The sequence below is a fragment of the Varroa jacobsoni genome, unplaced genomic scaffold (assembly GCF_002532875.2).
Source record: "Varroa jacobsoni isolate VJ856 unplaced genomic scaffold, vjacob_1.0 scaffold_1085, whole genome shotgun sequence".
NCBI lineage: Eukaryota > Metazoa > Arthropoda > Arachnida > Mesostigmata > Varroidae > Varroa > Varroa jacobsoni.
The window spans coordinates 146,701-160,895 of record NW_019213987.1 but is presented as its reverse complement, the minus strand read 5'-3'; the positions used below and the strand labels follow the sequence as shown (position 1 = coordinate 160,895).

The window sequence follows — 14,195 nt, the reverse complement described above, 5'->3', positions numbered from 1 at the left end:
ATGGAGTGATTTTTTTCATTGCATAAGAGATATGGCTATGAATAACATAGGGGGGCATCGACTAGGTCGGGCGTGTGACATTAATAAGGCTTTTGCTAGCGTACGAATATATGTGGTTACACAATGATTACATCGTACTACGTGGCAAAATGGAATAGTAAAGGATCAATGTTAGACAATTTAGTACTCTGAAAGTCAATATACTATATAAATGTCATAGACTTTGGAAAGGACAAATACATTTGCGCGATTGTATTTCCTGTGTCGTAGCCACAAATATAGGGCAGACTGAGGCAATTGTTAAACAAAATAATCAATTTCCGATGTGTGTGGATGTCTGTAAGGTTTAAGTCATTTTTCATTTAAATAGTGTCGTTGTGTTATATTAAAAACGTGCCTATTGGAATCTTATGATAGGTGTTCATTGTTTATGATTTAAAATTGATATAGAATAAATTTTATTTTCCCTAGAAGGAATATTGAAATACACAATTTTCGAATTTTCTACCTAGATAATGAAGAAAGTGTATTAATTTACCGGTTGAAAGTTACTATCTAAATATATGATATCACTGAAAAGACAGACATCTTCAATATCGTATTATTATTACCCAGTAATTTATCATTTCCCTTACAACTACATATATATATATAACAAATGGATGTTTTCCCATATAAATATACAAATATAGGGCGGCCGCTAACATTTTACAAAATCTCGACAGAGTTTGTCCGGTGACATGTCCTCCGTACAAGATTAATGTGTAAGCTAGAAACCGTTTGAGATTGCACCATATAAGTGGATAAACGGTGTCTGGACTAACTAGTCGGCTTGTTTAGTACACGATGTTATTATTGAGTTTTTTTTTCGACCTTCAAGACAGTTAGTGTGTGTATACCGTATGCTAACCGATTTTCTATCTAGATGAAAAATCACCCATATCCGAAAAACGTATGCATGTAACGCGATGCAGAAATATACGGTCGATTTTTTTTACCTAGCCCAAGATATGGTTTTTTTTTTTAAATGTTTTTGGGGTGTTGACTAACTTATGTTATCTCTTTGTAGCTAACCACTGGCGAGTGGCTGTGATCCATATTCGTATGGAGATTATTATTTAAAAACCGTATAAAACAATTGTCTAAAGCGTTTCGTCATATTTAATAGTCTAGGGTAATAGTAACAAGTACTGCCATACTAATTAAGAATGCATCTGTTTTTTTCGTTTTAATGGCTAGTCCAAGTCGGCGTAATATCAGCTGCATTCTTCTATTTTGAATCTCGCCGGCAGGCCGGTAAATGGTCCACGATAATCAATTTCATTAACTATACGAATTCGGAAATAAGGTAATTTCTTTCTCAGAAGAATCAAAAATATGATTCAATTAAAATGAACCGTAATTCACCATATTCCTCCATTTTGGAATTAAAAGCAACCTATTCTTCATTACAGACGCTTTAATGAATAAATAGACGCTTTAAGTTAGGACCACGTCGAAAAAGGCGTATTTCAGCGACTCGCTTATGTCCTGGCCTAACTTGTGGTCTTTAACGGGAAAGCACTGTCATCATTTTATATGATAGATGTGTGCTGAGGACGGCTGTGTAATACACTTCAGTTATAAGCTAGTGGAAAGTTGTTTCGTGCGTACGGCTGGGGTGTATAACGCTCCCGTCTGAAAATGTAGCCTTGTTTATGTTTGAAACGTATTTCTGGTACAGCTTTAAGAACTGACGATCTTGTTGATCTCGTTAATGTTTTCTTGGGTCAGAGAAGGTACATCAGCTTCAATTTCAGCGCGCACGTTAGCGATCACTTGATCAACCTGGGGAGCCATACTCTTCGTAGATCTTCGGCCGAGCTCGGAATCTAGCCAGTATGTTGTCATCACCCCTTTGCCCTGCAAGGCAATGGCAAAGTTGCTCACAATAACTATTTACGCAAGCAGATAGTCTCTATTCAAATGATATTATTTAGCACAGTGACACGAAAGATTGATTGCAAGCGGGCACCCACCTTAACTTGGACGTCTCCTCGAAGAGTAGAGACAAACGATCCGAATCCATCCAGTATTTCCTTGCATCTTTTACTAATGTGAATTTTCATCGCTGCTAATGGTTATCGTTAAGTAAGTTAGTATTTACAATGAAAATATATAACGAACAACTGTGTCTTTACCCCAACGCACTCACTGGCTTAACCGTCAAAATTGTTTAGGTATTGCCCCATTAGGGCACTCAATCTATTTGGTTAAAAAGAACTATCAGCTTGTAAAACTGACATCACAACTGAATACTAAGTAAGAATACGGTAAGGCTACTACGCAGTAAATGTTTTATTTGTTGAAAAAATAATTTCGAAAATCAAAATTTAACCGAAACGAAAAATAACCCGCTAACAGCCAGGTTAAGTTCCTTGAACAGGCCACCAAGGTTAACCTAATCAACATACGTTCGCCCGTCGTCTCCATACGCGAAGCGGTATTTACTGCGTCGCCAAATAAGCAATATTTAGGCATTTTGAGACCAACTACACCAGCTACACAGGGTCCTGAATGAATGCCAATTCTCAGTTGTAGCTTCCGCTTGGGTAAATGCCGAATTTTGAATGTGGTCAAGTTCTCACGAAGTAATATAGCCATTCGGGCTATTTCTCGTGCATGCTCATTTCCGTTGGGTATGGGCACGCCGGACGCCACCAAGTAGGCGTCGCCAATCGTCTCGACCTATTCGAAAATCAGACACAAAAATTGCATTTTCACCGAATTCTGTGGGTAGGCTTGTATTTTTTGTTGTTGAGAAAACCAACTGATCAACCAGTGTCCTCCAGTAACCCGCGAGCGTGGGAAGTTACTCTGTATATGCTAAAAATGATAATCTTCTAATCCACAAAGATGATCATCTTTCTCTCATGTATTTTATCTATATTTTTTTTCTCCAGGGCTCAGCCGTACACTATTCACGTTCGATTTGCTTATCTACAAAACATTATAGAGTAAGAAAGAGCTGTTAATTATTGATGTTTATTCAATTACGGCGAACATATATGTAGGAAACGAGCGTTCAGTTCTATATAATTTTACACCTAAATGCTGTAGCCTGCTATTTAAATTGGATACATTTTACTATCCGAAAAAAACTAGATAGTAAGCATTAATAGATCAAAGGCCATTATTCCATAGAGTATCAATGAACTACGCCAATAAATGCAACGCAATTTAAGTCTCATTCTATTACCTGAACGAACCGCGATCTTCGAAGATTTTTGTTCTAGAAGTGGCGGAATTCTTATCACCTATGATCTTTTTGGCAAGGGCCGTTAAAAACCGTTAACCTCGTACCTTATAAACGTCGTGTTGCTCGATAACAGCGTCGAACATTGTGTAGAGATCATTGAGTAGTGTTACAACTTGAAGCGGGGAACTTTCCGACGAAAGTGTTGTAAATCCTACGATATCGCTGAAGAAAATTGTTACTTCTTCGAAGGATTCTGGCTGGACATGAGATCCTTTCTTGAGCTCGTCGGCTACGTACCTGGCAATGGACATACTTGCTGTAATTGTTAACATTGGAGAGTACGTATATGCCCCACAGGCCGATTACTTACCTTGGTAAAAGCTGGTAGAGTAATTCATCGGTTCGTTTTTTTTCCTCAATGAGCGACTGAGTTTTCTCTTCTACTATGGATTCGAGATTGTTTGCATACTGCTCCATTCGTTGGAGGAGGTTGTCAAAGAAGTTTTTCGATGACATTCCCCTGCGGAGGTCCCAATAAACCAAGAAGAGTTTGTGCAAGCAAACGCTGTTAGCGTGGCCCTAGCGTGGAATGACCGTGAAACCTCTTGCAACTTGAATCTAGCTTTTATGTCATGAGCTGAAGTACTCTCAAAGAAATACATCCGTTTCACTGTTCAGTACATAATTTGTAATCGAATATATAGACAAAGGACTACTTGTACGTACTTGGTGATCTTTTTAATGCGAGCTTTCACCTCTGCGATCAGCGGACGATCGTTGGGATTTTCAGCCCAGCAGTGCTTCATGAGACGCAGAAGTTCTTGTGGACACTCATCTGCCGATACCTCAGGCCGGAAGGGCGGCACCACGCCCATCTTGACACGATCAAGAATTTCTGGTCATCAGAAAACGACTCTGCTATTTAAAGGGAAGCTTGGCCCGCCCCAAAATATACTGAGTAAAAATTCACGCAGAGAATGCATACTTCGAAACTAAGTGTAAAGAACGGTTTACTAACCTTCTGGTTCGAGGTTGACCTTGGCCCTACCTAGGCGCTCGATGGATTCAAATGGACCGCAGCGTGTGATCACTTCCTGAAGCACGATAGCCAAACTGTAGATGTCTCCCTCTTTGGTTCCATTCAGTCGGGGATTGCGGCTGCGCAAAATTTCCGGCGCAGTCCAGAAATACGTTCCTGAAACATGTTTATTGGTTTGTATCGTTCTGACTCGACTACTGATGGTTACAGTGTTAATTATACTGATAGCCTGCTCACTGAAAACTCATAGGAATGGCTCGTAATAACGTAAACGGAAAAAACGGCAATTCTCATACTCAGATTTTTGATGTCCGGCTCGGGAATTTGTTCCGCCAACGACGGAAGGCCAAAATCGGTTAATTTGACGACGAAGCGACTATCGATAACACATTTCGTGCTTTTTAGTCGTCCATGGAAACCAATCGAAGAATTATGGAGGAAGTGAATGCCCTGAGTGTGACGAATACAAAGATGAAAAACAACAACAGCATAACAAAATGGCAGTTTATAGTTCAAAAGATCAAATATAGATATCTACCTAGGGATAGCACATATGTACCTTTAGTACCTCGCCTACGCTTTCCTTCGACAGCGCGTATATATATGAAATATCGCATGCCTATTACACGATATATAGATAACGGCCAGTAAAAATACAAATTGTGCTTTTTTGGCATTTGTGAATTGTACATTTTTAGAATCCTCGTCTTGTCATCAGAAAAAATTCCCTGATCTAGCCGGCTTGTAGCAGGAGACCGATTGAATTTAACTAATGCTTGAGTGGGCTCGATCGACTGCTGCAGCATTACTGCACGGTATAGAGGATGAAAACCTAATCAGTCTAGAACGTCACTGATTTAGGGTTAAACCAATACTAAAAAATGTAAAGCTCCGAACCGTTACTTCGTACACCTTTAGATCCGTAGAACCGTAAAATGCAACTTATAGCCGCTGGTTGATTTAAACTACAAATCATTAGTGGCTAATCGATGTATGTCTATGAGTTACTGTTATATTATCTATTATCTGTCCTTTTATGCCTAACTTTGATCTGCTTGTAAAGCGATCCACCGCGTTTTACACACTTAACTAGATCATTACGAGTTACCTGCATCGGTGCATGTACGTACGTCCATGAGCATTCGTGCATATGTTAACAGTTGCTGTATGCTGAAGTCTTGTAGCAGTGTTATTCCAACTGCTTAATGGTTTGTGTGCTCAAAGTCGCTCTATTTGTCTATCCTTGTATCTGTGTGAATGTTTACGTTTCTGTGTGCCTTTATTTCCTTTTTGACTGCTTTTGTATTATTTGCTTCGCTTCGGTCTCTACTTATTCCGTATTTCTAGCTCGGCAATGTTCCAGCTACAGCCCTCTATCGTATAATGTTGAGCTAGAGATTAGTCAGTCGACCTTTCTCTACTAGACACGAACTAAGCAAGGAGGCCCGCAGCGGTCCTGTTTTGACATCTTGAAGGGCTGATTTTCGTCTCGCTATCCGTCTATTCACAAAGGCGCTCGGGCAACGATATCGAGCAGTGCGTAACATCGTATTCATCAAGTCCTCAATCTCTTACGATTCTTGAAGCAACAGGCCCAACCACTAATACTCGATAGAGCAAAATACATGGAAGGAAGCAGCGTAATACGCGTTAGCAGTGTTATTGGATGGTAGAAAAAACCTAATTTAATTTGAAAAACGGAAATCAGAGTTTATCATCACTTAATCATCTGTAAGTTCTACTTTGCGGGCACAATCTTTGTCAATCAATGTTTTGATGTCCTTATATACATATATATATATATATATATATATATATATATATATATATATGGAGACGTTGAATGTGTTTAACGTTCGTTATCACCCACTAGACTTAGGAGTATGTGCCGGTCTGTGTGTGAAAGAGTGGAAACAGAATCATTACAATTAAGCCAAAATTGGGCTCGTCAAGTAGTGTTTCCAAAGTTGTTCTTCATTTTCTGATTAAAAGGTCCTTGCCATAATATCGGTCTTCAAAACGTACTTCTATAACATTTCTATTTACGACGATGTCCTCTCATTACTTTGAGGTTATTCTTCCGATTGAGAGCTTATAGGTCTGGTTTTGTGTTACAATCCATCTCGGAAATAGTCCATCGACATTTTAAATGATTGATTCGCATTTGGTTAGAGGCTGAACGTCTACGCGGCCATGGTCTTCGCGAACAAATAGTTGGATACATGAAAGGCCCATATAGTTATTTGGCGGTCAGACGAGTGGCGTGTGCTTCAGAGTAAATACTGCTAAGTAACGGGTCTGTCTGCGATAGTTGTATATGAGCCTGACCGACTAGCTGAAGTTCAATTCACTTTGCTGTAAATATAATTTAGGTTCACTGTCGTCTGCCAGAGGATAACCACCATCAGCAAAGGTAAATAAACCGAATTTAATCGAATTCAGACTGTAAGGAAGTTCATCACGTACTTGGTGTTTGTGTATGTATGTATGTATATATATATATATATATATATATATATATATATATATGACTAGACAATACTCCGGCTAGTAGTTTATTGCCGTTGTAATGATACTTTTAAAATAGGTTTCAATAATACTTTTTTTTTGTCCTGTTGGACAACTGGTACGCTTGCCGAAACACAGATGGGCAGGTCCTGCGTTGTGAAACCTCTCCATCTGGTCTGCATTTATAACAAAATTGGTAAAAGGAAACCAAAAAAAGCTCAATTGGTGCCGTCTCATACCTCGATCACATCGGAGATCATCGAATATCTGAAGATCCAATCGATATTCATGGATTCATTCTCCAGCATATCCTGCAGAGAACGATGTTTCGTTTTTAGTCCATATGCCCTTATTTGGCCTTCTCATAACGACGATAATAATAAAGGTCTTTTTCGAGCTACTAATGTGGAATTTTCATTACCTAATGAAAAGTGTGCAGGAAAAATTGCAGGAGTCATGCACTTCATCATATCGTAAACACTGGAGGCTTTCAAGACATTAATGACAAGTTGACCTATCGCCGGAAGCGTGTTTGAGCTTACCCTAAGACTTCCTCGTGTGCACAACTCTGTAACCGTGACAAGATTTGGTTCGTCTGGGCATATACCAATGAATCGCACCAAGTTTTCGTGATTAAGGTCGTGCACCTTTAGACAAACAACAAAAAAATTGTTAGGTTAGCAAACCGCACAATGGCGGAGAGCTTCACTTTTGTCAACCACCCCACCTGTATTGTGCGTCTACCTAACGCTACCAAGGCAAAAATTTCCCACTTTTTTCGTTGGCGTCGAACGTAGAAAAACCGGAGGCTCCTAGGTAAACGCGTCGTCTAACTACTGTGGTAGTGATGCATTGTACCATTAATTAAGATTAACCGCAGAGCAACTTTATATGAACTTTCAAATAAAAATATTAAAATATATTAAATTAATTTATCAAACAGTGGTTCACGTTCAGATCGTGGCAAAACGTTTATCTATCTCAGATAACTTCTACGGATGCAGTTGGGAGATGAATATATGCCTTATCTTTTCAGTAAGATAACGCCTTTTCATTGTTCTTCCAAGAGCTGTAGAGTAATTGTTTGAATTATCTGTATGTACGTTACTCGTCGCAATTCTGATTCTCCTTACCTCTTTCATTTCTTTCAGCAAAGTCCGACTTATGTGAAGCTTTTTTATGTCGAGTGATTTAACGGCAACACGAATTTGCTGGAATGTCAAAGGCGAAGGATTTAAGGCCAGTTAAAAAAAACTCTACAAATTTTGGGATTAAAAACGTTAGTCGATGACGGATTTTCTTCACTAACTTCAAGGTAAACACTCTACGTTCGATATCATAAGAATAAAATATAATAAATTTCTCTTTATTTATTAGGAATTCAAGTTTGTTTTGATCCTACTTACCTTATATGTGGCAACACTGATACCTAAGAGGTTTAAATTGTTCAGTGTGCTAACGTTCGACGTAGATTTGAAGTTCGATTCTGCGGCACTCTGTAAAGGTTTTATTGGAAACTCCGATTGATATAATTGTGTATGCTTTTCTTAAATGCGTATAATGTTTTATTTAATTATGTATAAATAATGATCTGTAGGAATCGTTTACTTAGATAAGCTAAACAGTTGAACAGAACTTTACGTACAGATCGACTGGCGACTGAAGAGGTTCCTTGTGATGGCAGGGATCCTCGACTTTTGTCCGTATTCCTATCGGAAAAAATCAGATCCTCATAGCTAATTTTCCACCATATATCAGCCAGCTGGGATTCGTATTTCAGTTTACGGCCGATTATGAGAGCTAAATAGACAACAACAATAACAGGAATTAGTATGAAGTCCACCGGCGGATAGCGGGTGTGAGACCTGTTACAGCATGACTCTTTAGCGTCCTTAATCCTGCATTCAGGACCCGGAACCAAGCTTTTTGCTGGAAATACCCCAAGCTTAATTTAACTTGATATACCTATTCATCCTTCAAACTGTCAAATTTAAAATATTTTAATAGATACTATACAAAAGTTCGCAGCTTATGAAGAACAAGCATGACTGACATATTGTGCATGTTTCGACAGCCCGGTGCTGGCTTCTCGGACCCCATTGAACGATTTGACAGTTAGCTAGTAGCAGGTATGACAGCCTAAATGGTGATGTCTCGAGTACTCAGGATAAACTGGATTTTGTGAACGGATTACACTTACTAACTATACTAGCGATTAAAATAATTCCGGAGAAGCCTGACGCAACTGATATTATAAGATTTCGTAGGAAATCGTCACGGCAATGATCACCCTTGAAGCCGCAACGAGGTTTATTGAGCGGAATTCCTCGCGGAAAAATGAAGTCTTTTCCCCGCATCATGTCGAATTTCTGAATAGTGCCCATAAAGCGAGCCACCACCTAGATGCAGTCACGTAGGAAGGACGTCAATTGGAAATCAAATTAGAAACATTACCGCTGGTGCAAACTGCGTCGTATTTTCTCATATCATAAACTGGTAGATAGATGGCTTTGCATTTACCTGAAATCCTAGTTTGGGGCTTCTCCATACTTGAAGGGTGTAGTCCGCCTCTCGGTCCCCATTGGGGCCCAGCGTGATATTTCCAATAAAGCCGACACTATTTTGTTCGGCTGTAAAGGCAAATGCGCATTATGATACAGCGCAAACACAAGCAATGTAAATTTAAAAAGACTGAAAAACATCACGACATTTTATACAAGGAAAAAATAAAGAACGTATAGGAAAAAAAATCCGAACGAGCAGGACATCACTCTAACAATGGACATGTTGATGTTTTGAGGGCATTTATCACAGAATGGTCAATTATATCCGAAATATCTAACTTTGATTCGTTCCTCAATTTGGGTCACGCAGGTGATTGTTTTGGCTCTGAGTTTGCTCTCTTTTCACTATTTATGTCGTAAGAACACCACACCGAGCGGCTAACCGATTAAAAACTCAGCTTTTTTGTTTTATCGACGATTATGCTGATATCAGTAGAAACAGTCATTGGAGCCTTTATTTGCAATTCTAATACAACATAATAACATAAATAGAAGCAAGTAAACGTTCCACCCGTCGTCTTACTTTCTGTCAGTGATCGATTCCAGAAGTTTCTAACAACTGTCTTCCCGTCATATGCGTTACCCTTGTTAGTTAATGTCTCGTTCAAGCATAGCGCATAGAGCATTACGCAGTCGTAGAATGCAGCAACGACAGGAGTAATTTCCTCCTGAAATATTGGTTATACAAAAAAAAAAAAAGTCGCAAAGAAAATGGCCGACTGTCAGCACGAGATGTGGTCCAGTCAATAGGGTACACATCAATATATAACATCGTACCGGATCATTCTATCTTGTTAGGCGAAAGGAACGGAAAAAATTGTCATGAAGCCAGCAAATTATCTGATACTTCGTAGATTACATAAGTACATTGGTCTACTGTAGGGCGTCATCTGTGTTGGACTTATGTGCAAGAAGGAGACAATGCGAGCGGTATGAAACATGTTATATAAAAGTAGTCTCTATTACAATGGGAACTATCGTTTGTGACAGAAGTTAAGGTCGACGCAAGTGTTTAATATTTTTTTTTTCATTCATATGGTCAATCCACACAGAATGTGGAAAACCGTAAAGGGAGTACTTGTCCGTAGATTTGCAGTTCGTAGAGATCGACTAGGGCCTGTGGAGTAAATAAACATTTGCACTTTGGGTTATGCAAAAAGGGGCATAGAGCCGTACTATAGATTAACGTCCTACCTTTCTGACAATCTCTGTAAGACCATATTTTTTCATGTTGTACGTCATAAAGGCAATCAGGTCGTTTTTGAATTCGCGACGAAAGCGATCAGTTTCGGGGACCATGGCGCTTACCACCATTACATAGCTGAACATCTCTTTTACCTTCTGAAACTCATTCATCGGGAAAAATCGCTTCTTGCATTAGTGACATCACCCTCATACGTTGGACAATGATTGTTGACAACACCCGAAAATTATGCTAACTTAGTGCAAAGGGTATGAAAAATATGCCATTAGTTTAGATAAAGCCATTTCAGAAATATTAATTACAAGCAAAAAGTATTACGAGCTCGTTAAGTAATTGTTCATATAACAGCACAGTTCAAAAAGCGTAAGTACCATTAAGTTTCCGTCGTAATCTTCGTTAAGAACCTTCGTCAGGTTATTTCGGACGGCGTTTCCCAGCAGGTTAACGTTGATGAAAACGAATTCCCCATTGTTCATGTTGAGGTCGTGTCCGACGAGGAGTACGCGCCGAAGAGCTTCGGCTTTCGAGAGGATAAGAAACACACGAGCTTTGTCTTTCGCCAGCTTCAACTTCCATGAGATTGATGCGGTACTGTCGGAGCCATTGAACAATACTTTGTCCGGGAACACTTCGTGATTTTCGCCCAAGTCCCCCAACAGCTTCTGCGATGCGAGCAGCTTCTCAAGAGAGATCGCTGTACTGGCGTCGATGAAAGAAGACTCATCGACGAGTATAACGATGTTGTGCCAGACAAATTCCTTTAGTATCTTGAGAAGGAACAGGCTTATACGATCAACCGAATATGACATTCGGGTCAAAGTACTATAAATATCTTTCCTCACAAAGCGCTGGTCAATGCCTCCTGCGCTAAATGAAGGCACGTTCCAAAATGCGGCCATGCGTGCCACATGATCAAGCGCTATTTCACAACCGGGTCCAACGAAAACGCTCACATTGTATCGATAATAGAGCTGGGCCGCTAACCCACCAAGAGTGTTCTGGTCACAATTTTCATTCGAGATCCGTGCTACGTAGTTGAAACTAACTGAACGGTTAAATATTTTATTCGCTTCTCTGATAGCCATTTCGATCGCTGGTACCACTACCTTCGCATCGAATCCGTGATCGTCACTATTTATAAAAATCGATGCGATAGTCGCCTTAAATACATCGTCCCTGGGACTACTGGATGTGTCATCGATTCGTAGTATGAATGAACGGTCTCCTTCATGCACCAGTTGTTCCATCTGAATGAAAAGGAGGACAAACGAAGAGAACTAAAGTGTGAGCTGATGACTAGCATCATCGTTTAACCCTGCCTCGTGTGACCAACGAAAAAAGCTTAGTTTACGAAGTATCAATGCAGACCAATAGTTGTCGGTTATGTCGACAATGTTGAGACTATGAATCTAGAAATGCTACGAGAAAGCGTGCTTTAGGCATATGACTCGGGCTATCTGCTATCTTTCAGACATTTCTGTATAGCTTACACTACTCTAGCAGCAGTTATCCCAACATTAGTTCTGAGCGCCAATGGCTAAAATTACAAACTATATAGAGTCTGAAAAAAAATTTTTCATTAAATATCTCCGAATGACTTTTTTTTTCTGTAAAAAGACAAAAATAATCTTTTTTTTTTTTAACATTTTAGGGAATTTCTCTTGTGTATTCCACCATGCGTACTTTGAATAGATGGAGTAAGTAGCAACAGATGTAGTCCCTCTGGGCAGTGGTATCGCAAAGCAGCCTTTTAAGTAGTCAGATTATTAAAGATCGTTCTTGTATGGCACGTTTATTGCAAGGAGTTGTAATAAAGTTTGATGTGACCGCACCCCTTTACTTTGTAGCGTCGACTGCGTGCTTTAGCTAACTATACAAATTTCTCGTTGTAAAACGTATTCAAACCCAGTAATGCCCGAAAAGGGTACCACGAGCGATTGCACTTCTACGGCAGAACCGCCGAAGAGTCATATGTTCAAGAATAGTCGCGGGCACCATACCAAAGCAGAACTTGCTAGCTTTAGCTATTATGTAGAAGTACATAAACTCTACAGAAACCTTCAGCTACTACCTTTGGCCGTGCTGTATTATCTAACAATGGTCGTTTTCGGATTCTGCAAAGATTCTTTCTCGACATCCCGTATACGGAAACTCAATCGCACACATCATAGTGGATCTGCGGTTCCATCTACAGTACCGAATGTGCATAGGCCAGCATTCGTTTTCTGACGATCTTTGTGGGCTGCCTTTTTTTGCGCCATTACACGCTCTCTCCCAACAGAAACTCCGCTGCTATCCAGATATCCACGTCGGATTCAAAGTTGGCCGTTAAAGTTGGCGTTTACAGCCGGCCAGGTTCCTGCGCAGTGACTTGGTTCTGGCTATTAAAAACGGCTTATGATGCTGAGATTGTGACCGTTACAAATTTCAGAGCGGCGCAGATACCCGGTCATAAGATAGGTGTCTCAGATTGTCATAACCAAGGCCGTCTCCGTACGCATGTCTGTAGAAGCACCGAAAATGGAATACAATGCTTATTCACACATGTAGGTATCGTATGCGGCGTACGTTTGCTTAATGGTAGTAATGATTTGAAATCGGTCAACAGTAGAAGCGTGAAGATGTTGATCCTCTGTCACTATTAGAATATTTTGTCAGAGAAATGTTCTCATCCTTAGCAATGACTCTTTTCTCGTTCATATCATGCACTGTTGCACGTTTTTTTATAATATCCGTAAGATGATGTCTCGTTCTTATACTCTGAGCCTTAATGTAATGAAACGGATGACTATTTTCAAAAAAAAAAACAGGAACTAATTCATAAAGAGATTTGTTTAAATTTGTTCGTATTCGTTTAATTGCCCTATTTCAGAAACATATATGATCGAAGACGCACTTAATAAGGAGTCATATTAAATTTTAGATGAATACTTTACAAGCCAAATAAAAGTACTTTATTTGAATATTTAAAAAGGGCGAAAATCCAAGTTGATTATTCTTAGTCATATTAATAGAATAGTTTTATACTTTAAATTATCGTTTTCAGCTTATAAATGCAGCCAGTCAAAAGCAGCGTCATTTTGGCTTTGCGTGGAAAACATCTTCACTGAAATCTCTCAGCGCAGATATCCCGGGATGAACAACACTGTCTCAGGTGCGACATTAACAAAACAGGATACCTCTAAGCCTCGACCGATCAAATTTGGTGTACTTCAGATCCCTCGAATCCTTCTAAAGATTCGAATTATCATGTGTAACCAGTTTCAGTTTTACTGCGGAATGTACAAAAAAAAAGACGGTACTTCAGCGAATGTTAATGCGAAATGCTAACTACCAATGCGAGGCTATTATTGAAAGACGGCTTTTTTATGTACGTACCCAATTCACATAATGGGTCTTATGGATTTTCCTTTCCTACCCATCAGCCGTCAAAAACGTGCCGTCTTTCTTTATATTTAGCTTCGTTGTTTACAGGTTATTACGTTCAATCAGTACCAAATCGCGTAAAGTGTTTTCTGTGCTTTGAACGCTTGTCTTGCTTTATTAGCTAAGTATGGCTACAAGTTCAGACAAGTTCAGGCAGGCCCTATCGCAGAATGAAACTAATGTGAATCCCTTCACGATACAATCGTCTTTTTTTTT

General features: G+C 39.5%; 1 protein-coding gene across 1 annotated transcript; it reads right to left on the bottom strand.

Moving 5' to 3' along the window:
- Positions 1-587: 587 nt before the first annotated feature.
- On the bottom strand, positions 588-11,800 carry LOC111266458 (atrial natriuretic peptide receptor 1). The gene is made up of 18 exons (XM_022843955.2): positions 10,925-11,800; positions 10,544-10,690; positions 9,873-10,017; positions 9,306-9,415; positions 8,986-9,184; positions 8,431-8,585; positions 8,192-8,281; positions 7,919-7,996; positions 7,328-7,432; positions 7,025-7,096; positions 4,574-4,727; positions 4,257-4,433; positions 3,965-4,133; positions 3,609-3,758; positions 3,343-3,535; positions 2,454-2,727; positions 2,019-2,110; positions 588-1,902 (listed from the first exon to the last, which is right to left on the bottom strand). The coding sequence occupies exons 1-18, from the start codon at positions 11,798-11,800 to the stop codon at positions 1,726-1,728; spliced, it is 3,363 nt and encodes a 1,120-aa protein (XP_022699690.2). The 3' UTR covers positions 588-1,725.
- Positions 11,801-14,195: the final 2,395 nt, after the last annotated feature.

Excerpts from the sequence above, each read along its gene's own strand:
- LOC111266458 (XM_022843955.2), bottom strand. The coding sequence starts at position 11,800 with ATGGAACAACTGGTGCATGAAGGAGACCGTTCATTCATACTACGAATC. Across the intron at positions 9,185-9,305 it reads GCCCCAAACTAGGATTTCAG|GTGGTGGCTCGCTTTATGGG; the intron begins GTAAATGCAAAG and ends GACTGCATCTAG. Across the intron at positions 2,728-3,342 it reads AGCAACACGACGTTTATAAG|GTCGAGACGATTGGCGACGC; the intron begins GTACGAGGTTAA and ends ATTTTCGAATAG.